Source organism: Brassica napus, unplaced genomic scaffold (genome assembly GCF_020379485.1).
Source record: "Brassica napus cultivar Da-Ae unplaced genomic scaffold, Da-Ae ScsIHWf_1382;HRSCAF=1961, whole genome shotgun sequence".
Taxonomy (NCBI): domain Eukaryota; kingdom Viridiplantae; phylum Streptophyta; class Magnoliopsida; order Brassicales; family Brassicaceae; genus Brassica; species Brassica napus.
The window spans coordinates 184,028-202,500 of NW_026014799.1; the positions used below are offsets into that span (position 1 = coordinate 184,028).

At 43.3% G+C, this 18,473-nt stretch overlaps 1 protein-coding gene across 1 annotated transcript; it reads right to left on the reverse strand.

The window, feature by feature from the left end:
- Positions 1-2,780: 2,780 nt before the first annotated feature.
- On the reverse strand, positions 2,781-5,255 carry LOC125597175. The gene is made up of 2 exons (XM_048771963.1): positions 5,132-5,255; positions 2,781-4,642 (listed from the first exon to the last, which is right to left on the reverse strand). Exon 2 carries the CDS (start codon positions 4,321-4,323, stop codon positions 2,932-2,934), a length of 1,392 nt encoding a protein of 463 aa, XP_048627920.1. The 5' UTR covers positions 4,324-4,642; positions 5,132-5,255; the 3' UTR covers positions 2,781-2,931.
- Positions 5,256-18,473: the final 13,218 nt, after the last annotated feature.

Genomic DNA, 18,473 nt, shown 5'->3' on the forward strand with positions numbered 1-18,473 from the left:
AATAATGCTTCCTTTAGGTTGACCGTTAAGTAAGACCTTATAAGAAACCGAAGAAATGCATGTCATCACCCTGGCAACCCAGACCGAACAAAACCCCATTTTGAATAATAACCGCTCCATAAAGGACCATTCTACCCTGTCATAAGCTTTACTCATATCTGTTTTTATTGCCATAAATTTTTCTTTACATGCCTTATTCGTTCGCAGTCCATGAAACATCTCCTGAGCAATAAGAATATTATCTGAAATTAACCTTCCTGAGACAAATGCCGATTGGGTTTCTGATATAAGATTTGGCAATAAAATTTTTAATCGCTGACACAAAACCTTGGATATAATTTTGTAGCCGACATTACAAAGACTAATAGGCCTCAACTCCGTCATCCTATTTGGCCTTACTGTTTTAGGAATAAGGCAAATATTTGTCATATTTAGCCGATCATCAAAACTTCCCGAGCTAAGGAAGTCATTAACCATATTAACCACATCCATCTTAATTACTGACCAAGATTGCTGATAAAATAAAGCCGTCATCCCATCTGGGCCAGGAGCTTTTTCAGGATGCATCATGAATAGAGCCGTTCTGACTTCCTCCTCAGAAGCCAGAGCTGTGAGCCTACGATTCTGTACATCTGTTACCAACTGGGGAACTTCCGCTAGAAAGCTATCAAACTCCGAAGGTGAGGTAGAGTGGAACAAATCCTTGAAATATTTCACCGCCACTCCTTCAATGTCAGCTTCAGAGTTAATCCAGTCCCCATCCTCATTGTATAGACCAATAATTCTATTCTGTATACGCCTCTGTTTGGTCAAAGCATGATAAAATTTTGTGTTCCTATCTCCACATGTATGCCACAGAGTCCTACTCTTTTGTTCCCAGTATAATTCCTCATCTCGATATGCTTCTTTTAATTTTCGGGAAACTTCAACCACCTCTTCATAAGATTTCGTCATATCGTTTTGAACTTCCTCCAGAGCCTTCTCTAGGGTATCAATTTTTTCTTTCCCATAAGATGGATTATCCTTTCTCCAAACCGAAATCTCATGTCGACAATTATGGATCTTATCTACTATACTCCTTCGTCCTCCACCTCTCTGGGAGCCCCACCCACGTTCAATAGATTCCATCAATCCATCCTGCCCAATCCATCTCTTATCAAACCTGAATTGCCGCCGAAATTTTAGTACTTTATCTTCTATCGAAGCCACAATCGGCCTATGATCAGAACTAATCATGCCCAAATATTGAACAAAAGAGCAAGGAAATAGATTATGCCACTCATTATTTGCCAATGCTCTATCCAAACGACACTTAACATCATGTCCACCTCTTCGTCCGCTCCAAGAAAGAGTATTTCCAAGACTTGGAAATTCCATCAGACCACAATTTTCTATCATATTGTTGAATTGTATAAACGAATCCGCATGTCTAAGAGCTCCTCCCTGTTTCTCATGATTACCCGTGATCTCATTTAAATCGCCAATAATAAACCAGGGTTCATCCCTTGAAATTCTTAATCTTGTAAGCCTCTCCCAGACTTGATCTCTTAAATTTTGGTTTGGTTCACCGTAAACAAATGAAAGAAAAATGCGCTTTCCTTTATATTCTGTCTCGACATCTATAATTCTATTACTCGAGGAAATAATATCGACCTTGTAAGTAGAATCATAAAATAAAGCCAGACCACCACTTCTCCCAATAGGATCAACCGTATGAAGATGAGAATACCCGAAATGAAATTGAAAAGATTGCACAAATTCGAATTTCTGTTTAGTTTCCGAGAGAAAAAGAAAAGCTGGTCTATGTTTCCCCCAAATTTTTCTCAAATAACTAATAGTCCATTTACTGCCCATGCCTCGACAGTTCCAACTTAAGATTTTCATGTATCCGAACGCTTAAATAATATAGCCATCACCTCTGCTGTTAAAGATTGGCAAAGGGGCATCATATAATCACCGAACCATTTCCAAACATTCTGAAAATTAATAACAAACCATATACAATGTAAAAACATCCAAGACCAAACACCCGGCAGAGAGAGAGAGCCACCAAAAAATTCTTCATCGTTCAAAACAAAATGTCCAAAATCCAATAAAAGAAAACAATGCATGCTCATCACCCAATCCATCTTATCTTTGGAGGACCAAATCTCCACACAAAAATCATAGAAATATTTTATTTTTACAGAAACTGTAACTCTGCAAACAAGGAAAGAAGCCGATAGAGTCTTCCAATCATCAAGGCACCTGATCTGCATCTGCAAATTTTTCAAATCCCTTCGCCAGAGCACAACCATAGAAAGCCAGAGGAAGCAAACCACCTGATATTCAACTGGAGAAAACCTGTTCTTTATACAGCTCAAAACCAACCAGTACCCATTGCACCAATTCAAATGTTTCATTACAAGCTGGAGAAGTTGATGTTCCTTAATAATATCAATAAACATCGTAATGGCAAAATGCCTTGTCCAGAAAAGAAACATTCCGTTACACTGCAGAAGTAGAACGCTCCAAATAGACCCAGTAACACAACTCCATAGCCACCACCAATGTGCTAAATTATATTTTAAAACAAAAAGATGAAACCCAACATACCTCGTTTCTTTTTCAATATATTGCCATCTACCATCTGAAAGCCCCATAATCCAGGAAGACAGAGTCCTATGCTCAGGTTGACACCTCGCCATATAAATATACATGTCCCCATAACTTACAAGTGACAAGATATCCGTAGGATAACCCATCCTTAACAACCCCGTAAAAGAAAAGCTAAAAACCACTGAAAATAAATCCAATTTATTATTCCAACACCCTGAAGACGTCAGAGGAAAACCATAACGAGGAAACAAAGATAATACAGCAATAAAATCATGGGAACTACTAACTCTTTCCCAACACATATTCATTAAGTTTTAAGACCTTAAAAACTCTTTAGTTCTGATCAGGAACAGGCTTAACTGGAGCCTTCTTTGGGGGTAGTGCACCCTTCTCCCCCACCTTGCTACCATGCTTAACAGTATGCTTCTTCCTTGGGGAGACGACACTCTGCACCAATCTCTTCTTAAGAGAGCCTCCCATAGCAGCTCCATTAACTTTCCCCTGCTTCTTCTTATTAGCACCTCCACGTTCCTTGCCTTCGACCGCACTCAAGACCTCCTGAGTTTCTGTCTCCATCAGTTGATCATCCTCCTCCACGTCGAAATCAGCCTCGGCAAAAACCTCATCACCCACATGTTCAGAGCCATCCTGCTCCCCAGCCTCAGTAAGCGCTGCATCACCAGTTAACTCTGAATATGTTTCTTCAGACAGACCCTCCATCTCCTCAATCTTCTCTCCCTCACTCTCCTCTTTATTAAGATCCTTCTGCTTATCAGCGCCATGACTGTCAGGGAGGAGTTTCTCCTCCAATGCCTTAGGGTCCTCCTCTCCCACCCTTACACCCTCTATACCACTCGCAACATCTGTACCACCCAATCCTTCCATAGCAGTTACGGAGATGTTTCCTTCAAAGGTGAGAGCCTTACGAGCCGTGGAAGCTGATACATGGTTTGTCTCTTCACTCTTGCCGCTCCTAAAGGCATCGAGCATAAGTTTTTGTTGCTCGTCCAAGTTTTGCCCCATCTCTTGAGTGTTGAGATTTTTTAAACCCCGTGTATCCGTAGCGTACCTCATTGGAGCCTCTGATGGTGGGAACCGCCCAGTCTGCCTCAGATTCCTTGAGTAGCCCCCGTCTTGATCTCTGTACGACCTTTTAAACCCCGATTTACTATTGCCCTCATATTTGCTGTTATCAAAAGCAATACCCTTGCCCTTGTAGTCCCTGTTTCTCGGGACTTGATGGCCTTGCCTTCGGTTATTTCCATTCCCATCAACACCAAGCTCTCTTCCCTGTGATTCCACTGCTCCCTTGTAGCTCAACATGGCTGGGTCCTGCTCCGGTTGTGGAGGTTGCATCTCAGTCTCCTCGTCAGTACTCTTCTTCACCGTCGGACAATGAAACTGATCATGCCTCAAACTCGAGCAAATTCGACAGAACCCGTGCAGTTTCTCATACCTTAAAGCGATGGTTGATTCATCACCACTGTGGAACTTCGCAGTAACCGAAAAAACCAGAGGCTTGAAAGCGTCAATGATCACCCGAACCTTCCCTTCATCTAAGTCAATATCGTCATCTCCTCGGACCTCCCCCAGTGCCTCGCCTATGCTTTTGAAAGTTGATACAGCCCAAAAGTGCAGAGGGACACCAATGACACGAACCCAAAACGTTATCTTGGAAGGATAGTTCTCCTCCATCACCGGCTCCCAACGAACAACAGACAGCATCTAGTTATCAAAGTGAAAGGGCTCCTTCTTCATCACCTCAACAATGTCTTCCTCCTGGTCGAAATCGAACTGAAAACGTCCCAAGCCCAGATCTGCGCCCACCACTCTCTCATCGACATTCCAGATCTTTGGTAGATGGAACAGTAGCATCTTCATCTCCTGCTTGAAAGGATTCATGCATCTCCCAATCAACGTTTTTGAGTATTCAGCAATGAGAACTGAATTATCAAACTTTGGGATCGAGATCCTCAGTCCCATACTTGGGGCCTGCACCTTTTTACCACCAGACTTAACCATCCATTGCCCCTGAGTCATAGTTCTCCAAAAACAGAGAGAAAAGAAGAATGAAAAACTGATATCAGATTGGAAAAAGAGGAAGCAGAGAAGCTGAGAATGATGAAAACATAACACGTATTCTCTAGTATATATATGCCTTGAAACACAATCATTAACGACTCCCAAGAAAATCTTTAAAATAGAAACATATATCCTTCCGCATAAATTACTGGATATGAAAATATTCACTTTTATCTGTACAATCGTACTAATATCCCCCTTCTGATATATTATATCTTCAAAATTCCCAAACCAGATTCTTCTAAACTCAAAATGGTAAAGAGTATAACTAATTGGGAATCCAAGAAAATTCCAACACACAAAACACATAAACATATGTGAACAAAATCTGTATCTCCTTTTTAATACTAAATCAATCAAGAATTTGCAGAATAATACCCTATTCAATCCCCAGAGAAAATATGAGATCTGATTCAATAAAAACCTTTTCCCCAGCTCAAACCAAGCGTACCTTGAAAGATCTATCAGATCAATCTGGCCATAAACTTTTCCACCAACTTCCTTGTCTAAATTTTTAAAACCTGTATCCGTCTCCCCTTTCCTTATCCATAGATCTGCTACAATCACAATCAACCTGTTTGGTCAAGGTATTCACGAGCTTATCCTGTTCTTCCGACCTTTTTTCATAGGTGGCGAACATCTTTTTAAACTCCTCGAGAGTCGCGGCGTTGGCTTGCGCGTTGGCCGCAGATACGTCCGCTACCGGAGTGTGGAGATCGGTGCCGCTGCCTCCGTTAAGGGGAGTTTGCACGTTATCCGCGTCGTTGGTTGACATGTCTGACTGTGTGTGGCTTTTGCGGGTTAGATTGATCCGTAAGTCCCCCTCCTTCTAGCGCCAAACTGTGGGAACCAAAATTCGCACTGTCGATTTCCGTTTAAATAAGGAAACTAAGAAAACCCTAGTTTCCCAGAGGACCCGGATATCTGTTAATTACCACACGTCAAGCAATCAGAACACGAGAATAACAACGATAAAAATAAGAAATCGAAAAGAGAGCAAAGTAGATCTTATTCCGAATCTGCGTATGAGCGTTACAACAAGGTATAAGCCTGGGCTCGAGAGCTGTCGGCGAGATTCCTAGTTCTAGCAACCCTAAGACGGCTAAACCTAATTGAGTCGCAGCTCGAAATAACAAAAACGGAAAGTTGCCTAAATCGCTCTAAGTGCTAAGTTTGCTCTGAAAAAATTCTCTCCCTCTGCTCCTCGCCTAGGACTCCTTATATACTAGCTCCAAGGTCGGTTTACGCTTTTACTCTTCTGCCCTTAAGCCGTCATATAAAAATGGAGATATTCCATTTTTCCCGATCTTCACAATTATCTTCAAAACTTCCGTATTTATCCGCGGAAACTTGACATTTATCCTTCCTCGTGGGCCAAGCGCGAACCATGCTGTGGTTCACGGGCTTTGGTTAAGAAAAATCGTATGATGGGCCTCGAGTCGTGTTTTAGGTCCCTTTGGGCCGTCTTCCGACTCGACACGTTTACTACGAGTTTTCCGCGGTTTCTAATCCGCGAAGTTTGATCGATGAATTAGAATAACGGGAAACATGGACTGAGCTTGCTACGGTCTTCGGGAGATAGCATTCGAAGGTTTGACGAGAATGCAAGGACTGGTGTCGTATCGATGTTCGGAAAGGTTCAATCGCTACACAGCGACCGAACTTTGGCTCGAGCCCGGTCGCTATGTAGCGACCGAGCGAAACGAGTGCTCGGTCGCTACGTAGCGACCGAGCTTCGGCTTGAGCTCGGTCGCTACGTAGCGACCGAGCGGGACGATCGCTCGGTCGCTATGTAGCGACCGAGCTTTGGCTCGAGCTCGGTCGCTACGTAGCGACCGAGCGGGACGATCGCTCGGTCGCTACGTAGCGACCGAGCTTGGCTGAGCTCGGTCGCTACGTAGCGACCGAGCGGGACGATCGCTCGGTCGCTACGTAGCGACCAAGCTTGGCTGAGCTCGGTCGCTTCGTAGCGACCGAGCGGGACGATCGCTCGGCCGCTACGTAGCGACCGAGCTTTGGCTCGAGCTCGGTCGCTACGTAGCGACCGAGCGGGACGATCGCTCGGTCGCTACGTAGCGACCGAGCTTTGGCTCGAGCTCGGTCGCTACGTAGTGACCGAGCGGGACGATCGCTCGGTCGCTACGTAGCGACCGAGCTTGGCTGAGCTCGGTCGCTACGTAGCGACCGAGCGGGACGATCGCTCGGTCGCTATGTAGCGACCGAGCTTTGGCTCGAGCTCGGTCGCTACGTAGCGACCGAGCGGGACGATCGCTCGGTCGCTACGTAGCGACCGAGCTTTGGCTCGAGCTCGGTCGCTACGTAGCGACCGAGCGGGACGATCGCTCGGTCGCTACGTAGCGACCGAGCTTGGCTGAGCTCGGTCGCTACGTAGCGACCGAGCGGGACGATCGCTCGGTCGCTACGTAGCGACCGAGCTTTGGCTCGAGCTCGGTCGCTACGTAGCGACCGAGCGGGATGATCGTTCGGTTTGAATCCCAAAGAATACTTCTTCGTAGAAATAACCTCGTATAGGTTATTTTTACGAAAATTACATCCCTTCTTTTACTAACTTTTTCGGAAATACGATCTCTGAGGATTTTCGGGTGGTAATTCCGTCGTAACCGTTTTTGACCCCAACAGTCAGGTTATTAACTCAGTCTTAATTCCATTCATCTCAGCTTAGCCCTTGCTAAACTGAGTCCGGTTCCATAAATAAAATAACCCTAAGGACTCTACCATTCAATAACGTGATCATTCTAATCTATATGCAGACTCGATCTACCCTAAATTCCAAGTGGAATTCAAACAAACCAACTCACAGTGTTCTAGGCGAGAAGCTGCTGGTTGATCGAAGAGGACTTGGCCAAAACCCAAGGGACACCTTGACTGGACTGGACTGAACTGACCTCGACTTGGACAGACCCTCGGCTTGATCATGAAGACACGAACAGGTCTGGACGGCCTGATCTGGACAGAACCTCCTTTAGCTCTTGGACAGTTCTTCGGACTTCCCGGCGGAGTATCGAACAGAACTTCGACTGATCTGAACCCGTGGTTCTGAACTAACTCTGGGCAGCACCTCCACTTGACCATCATATAATATGACTGGCTTGGACGAATTGAATTGGACAGAGCTTCCGCATCACAATCGTAGAGAATCGCCGATTGGACGGAACTGGCCTTCTCGGTGGAGTATCGGTCTTCAGAATCGACCATACTCTAGAATCGATCACTTCCTTTCTCTCTCTCTCTCTCTCTCTATAGCCACGTTGACTTGACTCCCATCTGATCTGATCTTCACTTGATTGGCCTTCAGTTGGACAAATCCTTCCCAAGGCGATGACTCGAAATCAATGGAGAACTGATCTCGAAAACTCTCTAAAACTCTCGAAATAGCTCGGAATCACTTGCTTTCTTTTTCTACTTTTCTCTCACGTTTTTAATTTGGTTTACACAGGTCTGGATGTGAAGAAATGAGCAGGGGTCGTGGGGTATTTATAGAAGACACCAACCAATCAGCTTCAGGTTGGTGGCCTCCCGTGTGTCGCTCCGCATGGCTCCGGACGCATGCACGGCGGCACCTCGTGCTCCACATGGCTGGCTGCATGTCCAGGAAACATGCAGGACGCCACCACTCCTCCCAGATGTCAGGCTGCATGAGTGGAGCTCATGCAAGGCGCCACAGCATCACACACATGTCGATCAGCATGCTTCGGTTGCATGCGTCGCGACATCTCGTGCTTGGCCGATCCACCTCGTGCTTCTACATGTCAAGCTGCATGTGCAGCTTCCATGCACGGCGACACCTCGAGCTTCTCTTGACACTCAGCTGGTTAGACAGTTGCCACCACGTTCTTATCCCTTCTGATCAAGCCACCTCGAGCTTCCCGGTTTCTTTGCGCGATTTCGACCCTTCTTGTGAATTTCTGACCCGCGATCAATCCCGAATATTTTCCGCTCCCATTCTGATTCTCTGAATATTTTTAATAAACTACAGATGATGTCTGATATCCTTTAAAAATATTTCCCGAGCCTCCGGCTTCCTCAAAGAATTTCGTAATACCGAAATTAGGGTTTTCGCCCAACTTTGGGTTTTCCCGTCGTGCTTCAATCCCGTCGTGCTTGCTTCCCGTCCTGCTTAATTCCCGTCCTTCTTCCGACTTATAATGTCTTCAGAATAATATTTTACTGATACGAAGATATTCCGAGAAAACTTCGCGATGAAGAAACGTCAATCTTCAAAAACGTCGAGCTTCTAAACCGTCGTGCTTCAAAAATGTGATTCTTCCAAAACTGCCGTCTGATCAATCTAAGACATTTCGAACAATGGTAGAGCAGCTTTTCTCAACTCATGCTTCACTCACAATCCATTCTTCGACCTTCTTGTACTTCAAATTTCCAGATCGATCTGTATTGCCCGCGACTCAACCACAAAGTTGATGCTCGACCAATCTTCTATTTTCTTCGATCCATGTTAAGTCTTAAGTGATCAAAACTTAACATTCCTTCAATTGCTTTGATTCCCAAAAGCTCGGCTCTGGATTCTGACTTTTGCTCTCTCGACCATTTTATCCCAAAGGGCGGGTTATCACATTCTCCCCCCCCTTAAAAGAATTCGTCCTCGAATTCTTAGTTGCGCAATTGCTTAGCTTCACGAAATGTTCCTCCTTGATGTGTAGTGATGATGTTCAGCTTTTGAATAACTTCGTTTTGCGGTCTTGGTCATAAGATATGGTTCTTTGCTGGCTCGCCTTTATTTCGGTTTCTTTGGATCTCCATAAACACTTTGGATTTTGAACTTGCTCCACCTTGATAACAACTCCTCCATAACTCCTCATTTCATAACTTTGTGTTGATCACTAGATGTGCTTCTTTATAGGTTGGCCTTAGATATCTCCCCTTGATTTCTTCAGTCTTCTTCTAGATTTTCTGATTCTGAACTCGCTCCATCTTAATCCATCTCCATGCATTTCCTCGGTCTTGAATCCTTTCATTTCTTCACTTCTTGATTTCTCATGCTTCACTTAATCTCAACTCGTCTTCATAACTCTTTACTTTGCTTGCTCATGTCCCTTTGTGTATACTGTCTAAAGTCGCCATAATCGTCTTCATATCTCTTCACTCTGCCTTTCACTGTCCCTTGAGTGTCCTTCCCAATGTCACCACAATCATCTTCATAAATCTTCACTTGAATGATCACTGCGTCTTCTTCTTAGCTTTTACTTTGCTGCCCAACTAATTTCTCATGATACGATCTTGCCAATCTGCGCCTCTGATTACTCCAACCATTTCCTCGATCTCTCATTTCCCAGATACTGATGAAGTCCTTTCCCAACGAAGTCTTGTTTCTTCCCATCTGTCCAGTCCATACCACATCCCAGTTCTCTGAATCTGTCTCTCCTCTTTCGCTTCGGGTTTGGGTTTGGCCTTGAACTCCCTCCACTTTAAGGTTTTCATTCCTTAAAGTTCCGATCAGCAAACATACTTACTCGCTGCAACTCAAAAGAACACTTAACATGCAAGTTAGTAGACAATTAATCAAATAATCCACTAACCCAGCAAATACTAACAATGCAACCTAACCGCAATTCTAACCAGCAACCTAACAGTTCTACCCAAGCAACCTAACAGTTCTACCCAAGCAACCTAACAGTTCTAGATTCCACTATCTCAATCCAAATTCCTAAAACCACAAATCCTATCGCTGGACGTGACCGGTTTCCCTAATGCCTTTTGTGACTCATTTTGACTCGATAAATATTTAAAACCGATTAAATCATGAGTTCCGGAAGCATGGACGAAACCATGCTCTGATACCACCTCTGTAACACCCCCGAACCGTCCTAGACATATGGTCGATCAACCGGCCAACAATCAAACAAGAACATGACTGATCGACCGTCCATCACCCAGGGTTAGAGATGAATGAGCCAACCGGCCAGCCAACAATCAAACAAGAACATGACTGACCGTCCAACCCAGCACCATGGTCCGGAAGCGCTACGTGACGGGTTAGGGACGATCCGGTCAGAGTCACAAGATTTAATACACGACCTAGACCAGTTCATCCACTAACTCGTCCCGCTGCGTCAAGGCATAAGGCTTTGCAACCCGTACCTAGAGTTAGCATTTTCCGTTAGATCGAGGCCTAAGGCTCGTACTATGACCTAACGTTGTGTTAGACCGGACTAGTCAAATATCAGAGTACTCATGAAGCGCATATAAAACAATTACTTTATTGATTCGAGAAATATCCATACATTGATATAATTCGAGACCGGTCCCGGCCTAATGCCAAATCGAGTCAACTAAACACAAATCCACAATACCGTTTACAAAAGGCATGAAAATCTACACCGGCGGTCCTAACGTCCAGCACCAAGCTATCCGATCATCCTTACCTAAAGCGACCTGCAAAAAGGACAACGGAGTTGGATGAATAACCTAATGTTACTCAGTGAGCTGGCGGCCTCTACCCGCAACCTAGACTCTACCCAGACAACCCAAAATAACAATCAATCTAGCCGTAGCATGCAATAAAAGCTAAGGCTAAGCAAACCGTTACTAAGTTAGACTTGGCCTCCTGCCATGATCTAGCTTCAAGTAACGGGAACCTGCATTAAAACAAGTCAACAAGCAATCCCTAGTTAACCATATATACGCTTGAGTTCAGTACTCATGTAGTGTTAGACACTTAGACTATACAAATACCATTGGCCGATCGACCAACAATCAAACAAGAACATGATCGGCCAACCAATGATACCGCATAGCTTTAATATCCACCACCCTTCACAAGCAATCACTCAAACACATATAGGCCAACGTCAGGCCTACACTAACAAAATACACATCAAGCCTAATCCGGTACCTAAGCCAGACTTAGGACTTAATGTCAGAACCTGCAAGCAAATCAATCAACCACAAACACAATCACACTAATAAGACTATGAGTAACTACGACTCGATCTAACTTGTAACACCGTATATCGGTGCTACACTAACTCGAGGGTTCCATAACCCTCTACGACACTCTAACACAACACTCTAACCTGGGCCCTGGTGACTTCGTGTTCCTCCTCCCTATCGGCAATATCCTATCTTCCTACCACAAAGGCCAGAAGAAGGAACTTTCAACCGACCGCGGCCCACAGTCCTTCGGGTCACCGCGCGACAGCCCACAGTCCTTCGGGTCACTGCCACATTACACCGTCGTGTAATACTCAGCCATAGTACATGACACCGTTCGTCTGAGTCTTCCCGATCCAGCGAATAAGGGGTTTCCTTGAACCCGCTGGGTACGAGGCCGAGGAAACACTAATCACCCCTACACATGCCTAGTATGGGCGGGTCACGCACATACTGTCGGCACACTCACAACAAAACAAACTCAATCTAGAACCTAACCTAAAGCCAAAGTTCCAGATCCTAACTAGACACTCAACTCTACAACACAAACCAGTAGTACCAGTAGTCCGGCCTATATGGCCTAAGACCCTTAGTACTAACTACTAAACAATAATATCAATACTAAACAATACAATCAAACCATTACTGTTGTAGTCACAGGGGGGGTAACCCACGAATTGATAAAAATGGTGGAACCAAGGTTTAAACCTGAAAACAAAGAGAACCGATTTTTATGAGTTTTTAGAGTTTTATAATGCAAACAGAAACAAATATGAAAACAAATGAGATGATGATGATAATGATAATAAAACAAGATAAATAAACAAAGGATAGGATGGAATCAGGCTGCTGGATGTGTATCACTCTCAGCTTGATCAAATGATGGCTTGAAGTGGATTTGCGGAGGAAGGTTTGATTGAATCTCTCAATCTGATGGAATGATGGATCGAAGTGATTGACTCTCTCAATCTGTGTACTGAGCTTGTTTGATTTTCACAAACAAACTAGACTCACGAAATCAATAAGACAACAAAGAATCTCTCTTTGAATCCTAAAGACCGATATTTTATACAAAGAACAACTTTGATAAAACTGAATAAACTTTCTATTAACTTGGTGATTAAGGGTGTCTCTTTACAATGACTATCTAAGAGCTTATATAATGCTCTGGAAACTAATTCTAACGTTCATAATAAGAAAAGAAAGGAAACAAATCAAGCAAACTAACAAAATCGGAAACTAGCCGTTGGAGCCTTTTATGGGATTTTGGCTCCAAGTGAGAAACTTGATTCTTCTTGAACCTGGACGGTTTAAGGGGATAAGAGAGCTTTCTTGGGACCTTCTTGAATGCTTGATAGATGCTGATCTCGTCCTTGCCTTGGTAGAAAAAAGAGCTGTTGGAGTTTGAATGCAAGAGACTCCAAATAAGGCAGTTTGGTGATAATGGGGATCTTCTTATTCCTATGTGGGCTGGTGCATGGGATGAAGTTGTAGAACTCTTCTGGCTCCTGTATAATGTCTCCTGGATGTCTTGGTTTAGTCTGGACGTCGTCTGGTTCTCCTGGTTGGATTGGAATTGCTTGGAATGGATCAAACCGAAAGATTGTCCAATCTTTCCATAAATAGCTCCGGTTTGATTTAAGTGATTCTCCATTGAACCGACTGATCTCCTGGGTTCTGGTGCAGCTAAGGACTTCTGGAATACCTCCTGATTGGTTGAAATGATCTCCTGGTCGCCAATTTCTGGTTTGAAGCTGATTGAACCGGTTAGCTTCCAATTGAGGCGAGTGTAGCACTGGTTTGACCGGTTCTGGCAAATTGAACATATCTTCTGATTTCCGTGTCCATTTCTCCTGATCTTTGGCTTTCTGGAAAGCTGAAAGAATGCTCTTGAATTTGATGACGGGATTTACTTCAGGCCGCTCCTTACTTGAGCTTAAATCTCCTTCTAAAGTCGGATACTCGCAGATGGACAGGCTGAGAAACCTCTGAGTTGTAAAATTCATAACGTCTTGCTCCGTGAATATTTTGGCCCAATTCCAATTGTCCTGGACTCCTTCTTGAGTGTAGAATCCATAAAAATTAGCCTCGTGATTTAAACCCTCCTGGTTTGTAAGATATGGCATTTTTCGTGCACGTATGTCCTGGTTTGCGCCTTGGCTGGTTGAGTAGGGCTTTGGGTTGACCTCCGGTTCAGTTGCTGATCTGATGACCACATCATCCCCTCCCTCTTGACAAGGTTTCGACCTCGAAACTGTATAATCTGCACCAAGATAGAGCAAGTCAGCTTTCATTCTCTTTTGAGATTCTAAAGCCTTACCTTGGCATTGTTTTGGTTTTGCTTCTTTAAGCAATATGGACTGCATTGTCTCTTGAACAATCTTCTGGTCCATCTCAAGAGTCACGCCTGGTGGTTCTTCTTCTTTAAATTCTTGCTTCTTAGTTCCTGTTACATTACCCTTTGACAAAGACAAGTGCATCATACAAGAATTTTGAGCTAATAAATCAGATTGAATAAGACTATCACTCTTTATAGATAAATCTGTTTTCTTTTCTAGTGATGTCTCAGTCAATACTTGTTTACTTGGACAAACTACAGCAAAGTGTCCTCTTTTATGACATCTATAACATGTCTGATCTTTTAAATTTTCAGAGTTAGAAGACTTACATTGGCTTGTTGTCTCTTCTTTCTTTGGGCTTGGAATCTCTTTATTCCTTAAGTCATGGACAGCTTTTGATTCCAACAAGGATGTTGAGTTCGTGTCTTTCTGGACCTCAGGACCTGTCTTAACATTCTTGGACAAAGACAAGTGACTCATACTAGTGGGAGATGAGTTATAAACAAATTTATCAAGTATAGGACTTACCTTGGCCTTTCCTTGAAGAATTGGTTTGTCTGATTTTTCTTTGTGTCTAGCCAATGTGTCTGGGCTGAAAAGGTTCTTCTCCATGGACTTTGGGACCTCATAAGGTTGGTATTTATCATATAAAACCGTGGGCATCTGGCTTGGCCGAATCTGGTCTTGATAAATCAAGCTCCTATGGCCTTGTTGTGGCACAACTTTCTTTGCCTCTTTGGACACACCATTTGAAAATCTCCTTGGGTATTTTCTTCTGGTTTCTTGCGTGGGAAGTGTAGTCACATACTTCCTGATCATAACATCTTTAAGATCTTTCCAGTTGGTGACAACCTCTTCTGGACTTTTACCATGTGTCTTATCTACTCTTTTCCACCATGAGTAAGCTTTTTCGGAAAGTTGCTTGATGGCATGAGCTAGCCTCTCCTTCTTTGGCACGCCTTGGTATGAAAACCAATCATCCATGGTTCTTTCCCATGATAAATAATCATCTGGCCAACTACTACCTGAAAAGGAATAAATCTTAACTTCATTAACTGATTTAAAATAAAGATATGAATGAGTTAAGTATTTATAAGTTGAAGAAGTATGGTGTGAGGTGATCCATGAAGGATCTGGTGGCTTAGGCTCAACATAGCCAGCCTCTGGTGCATCTCCAAATCTTCTTTCTCCATGTTGTGGTCGTCGGCCTTGTGGCTTATTCCTTTTTCCCAACTGAGCAATCTTATCATTGAGCTCTTGTATAGCTATTAGTTGTTGGCTCAGTGTGGCCTCTAGGGTTTGGCCGTGTTCTTCTCCTACCATTGCTCCCTGAAATCAATCTCAAAGATCAAGTGAAGTATGGGAAGTTTTTGTCAAGCATAAGAGCAATGAACAATGCAAAACTAATTTAAACTAAACCGAAAAAATGCAAGTATAAACCGAAATGAAGTAACTATGCAATAAATATTTTTTCTTTTGGTTTTCTGATGCAATCACGAAATGGACCAACTAATATGGCATGAAACAATAACTAGTATGATTTTTTTTTTTTTTTTTTTTAAGGATATGCAAACAAAGGAAACAAATTCAAAATGACAATTTTTGTGGGATTTTTGATTATGGAAACAAAACAAAAAGGAAACTAACAAGAATTTCGAAACTAAGTGCAAGTAATATGAATCAAACACATCTTTCTTTTTCTTTTTCGTGGTTTATAAGAACAGCAAGAACAAAATATGCAGAAACAAAAACTTGAAGCAAAAGACTGTTTTTATGGGTTTTCGGTTTTAGATAAAAACAAAACAAATGCAAGCAAATGAAATATGATGCAAGGATAGATATCACCTTAGTCAGGAGCTTGAGCTCTGATACCAAAAATGTTGTAGGCACAGGGGGGGTAACCCACGAATTGATAAAAATGGTGGAACCAAGGTTTAAACCTGAAAACAAAGAGAACCGATTTTTATGAGTTTTTAGAGTTTTATAATGCAAACAGAAACAAATATGAAAACAAATGAGATGATGATGATAATGATAATAAAACAAGATAAATAAACAAAGGATAGGATGGAATCAGGCTGCTGGATGTGTATCACTCTCAGCTTGATCAAATGATGGCTTGAAGTGGATTTGCGGAGGAAGGTTTGATTGAATCTCTCAATCTGATGGAATGATGGATCGAAGTGATTGACTCTCTCAATCTGTGTACTGAGCTTGTTTGATTTTCACAAACAAACTAGACTCACGAAATCAATAAGACAACAAAGAATCTCTCTTTGAATCCTAAAGACCGATATTTTATACAAAGAACAACTTTGATAAAACTGAATAAACTTTCTATTAACTTGGTGATTAAGGGTGTCTCTTTACAATGACTATCTAAGAGCTTATATAATGCTCTGGAAACTAATTCTAACGTTCATAATAAGAAAAGAAAGGAAACAAATCAAGCAAACTAACAAAATCGGAAACTAGCCGTTGGAGCCTTTTATGGGATTTTGGCTCCAAGTGAGAAACTTGATTCTTCTTGAACCTGGACGGTTTAAGGGGATAAGAGAGCTTTCTTGGGACCTTCTTGAATGCTTGATAGATGCTGATCTCGTCCTTGCCTTGGTAGAAAAAGAGCTGTTGGAGTTTGAATGCAAGAGACTCCAAATAAGGCAGTTTGGTGATAATGGGGATCTTCTTATTCCTATGTGGGCTGGTGCATGGGATGAAGTTGTAGAACTCTTCTGGCTCCTGTATAATGTCTCCTGGATGTCTTGGTTTAGTCTGGACGTCGTCTGGTTCTCCTGGTTGGATTGGAATTGCTTGGAATGGATCAAACCGAAAGATTGTCCAATCTTTCCATAAATAGCTCCGGTTTGATTTAAGTGATTCTCCATTGAACCGACTGATCTCCTGGGTTCTGGTGCAGCTAAGGACTTCTGGAATACCTCCTGATTGGTTGAAATGATCTCCTGGTCGCCAATTTCTGGTTTGAAGCTGATTGAACCGGTTAGCTTCCAATTGAGGCGAGTGTAGCACTGGTTTGACCGGTTCTGGCAAATTGAACATATCTTCTGATTTCCGTGTCCATTTCTCCTGATCTTTGGCTTTCTGGAAAGCTGAAAGAATGCTCTTGAATTTGATGACGGGATTTACTTCAGGCCGCTCCTTACTTGAGCTTAAATCTCCTTCTAAAGTCGGATACTCGCAGATGGACAGGCTGAGAAACCTCTGAGTTGTAAAATTCATAACGTCTTGCTCCGTGAATATTTTGGCCCAATTCCAATTGGCCTGGACTCCTTCTTGAGTGTAGAATCCATAAAAATTAGCCTCGTGATTTAAACCCTCCTGGTTTGTAAGATATGGCATTTTTCGTGCACGTATGTCCTGGTTTGCGCCTTGGCTGGTTGAGTAGGGCTTTGGGTTGACCTCCGGTTCAGTTGCTGATCTGATGACCACATCAATTACCCAGATAGTCCAGCCTCCCGCTGAGAAACTATCTTTAAAGATAACGGGAACCTGCACTCAACAATATCAACACGCAATAATAGAAAACATGATGCATCCTAGCCCTAGTCCTAGTCAGGTTATTAACTCAGTCTTAATTCCATTCATCTCAGCTTAGCCCTTGCTAAACTGAGTCCGGTTCCATAAATAAAATAACCCTAAGGACTCTACCATTCAATAACGTGATCATTCTAATCTATATGCAGACTCGATCTACCCTAAATTCCAAGTGGAATTCAAACAAACCAACTCACAGTGTTCTAGGCGAGAAGCTGCTGGTTGATCGAAGAGGACTTGGCCAAAACCCAAGGGACACCTTGACTGGACTGGACTGAACTGACCTCGACTTGGACAGACCCTCGGCTTGATCATGAAGACACTAACAGGACTGGACGGCCTGATCTGGACAGAACCTCCTTTAGCTCTTGGACAGTTCTTCGGACTTCCCGGCGGAGTATCGAACAGAACTTCGACTGATCTGAACCCGTGGTTCTGAACTAACTCTGGGCAGCACCTCCACTTGACCATCATATAATATGACTGGCTTGGACGAATTGAATTGGACAGAGCTTCCGCGTCACAATCGTAGAGAATCGCCGATTGGACGGAACTGGCCTTCTCGGTGGAGTATCGGTCTTCAGAATCGACCATACTCTAGAATCGATCACTTCCTTTCTCTCTCTCTCTCTCTCTCTCTATAGCCACGTTGACTTGACTCCCATCTGATCTGATCTTCACTTGATTGGCCTTCAGTTGGACAGATCCTTCCCAAGGCGATGACTCGAAATCAATGGAGAACTGATCTCGAAAACTCTCTAAAACTCTCGAAATAGCTCGGAATCACTTGCTTTCTTTTTCTACTTTTCTCTCACGTTTTTAATTTGGTTTACACAGGTCTGGATGTGAAGAAATGAGCAGGGGTCGTGGGGTATTTATAGAAGACACCAACCAATCAGCTTCAGGTTGGTGGCCTCCCGTGTGTCGCTCCGCATGGCTCCGGACGCATGCACGGCGGCACCTCGTGCTCCACATGGCTGGCTGCATGTCCAG

Excerpts from the sequence above, each read along its gene's own strand:
- LOC125597175 (XM_048771963.1), bottom strand. The coding sequence starts at position 4,323 with ATGCTGTCTGTTGTTCGTTGGGAGCCGGTGATGGAGGAGAACTATCCT.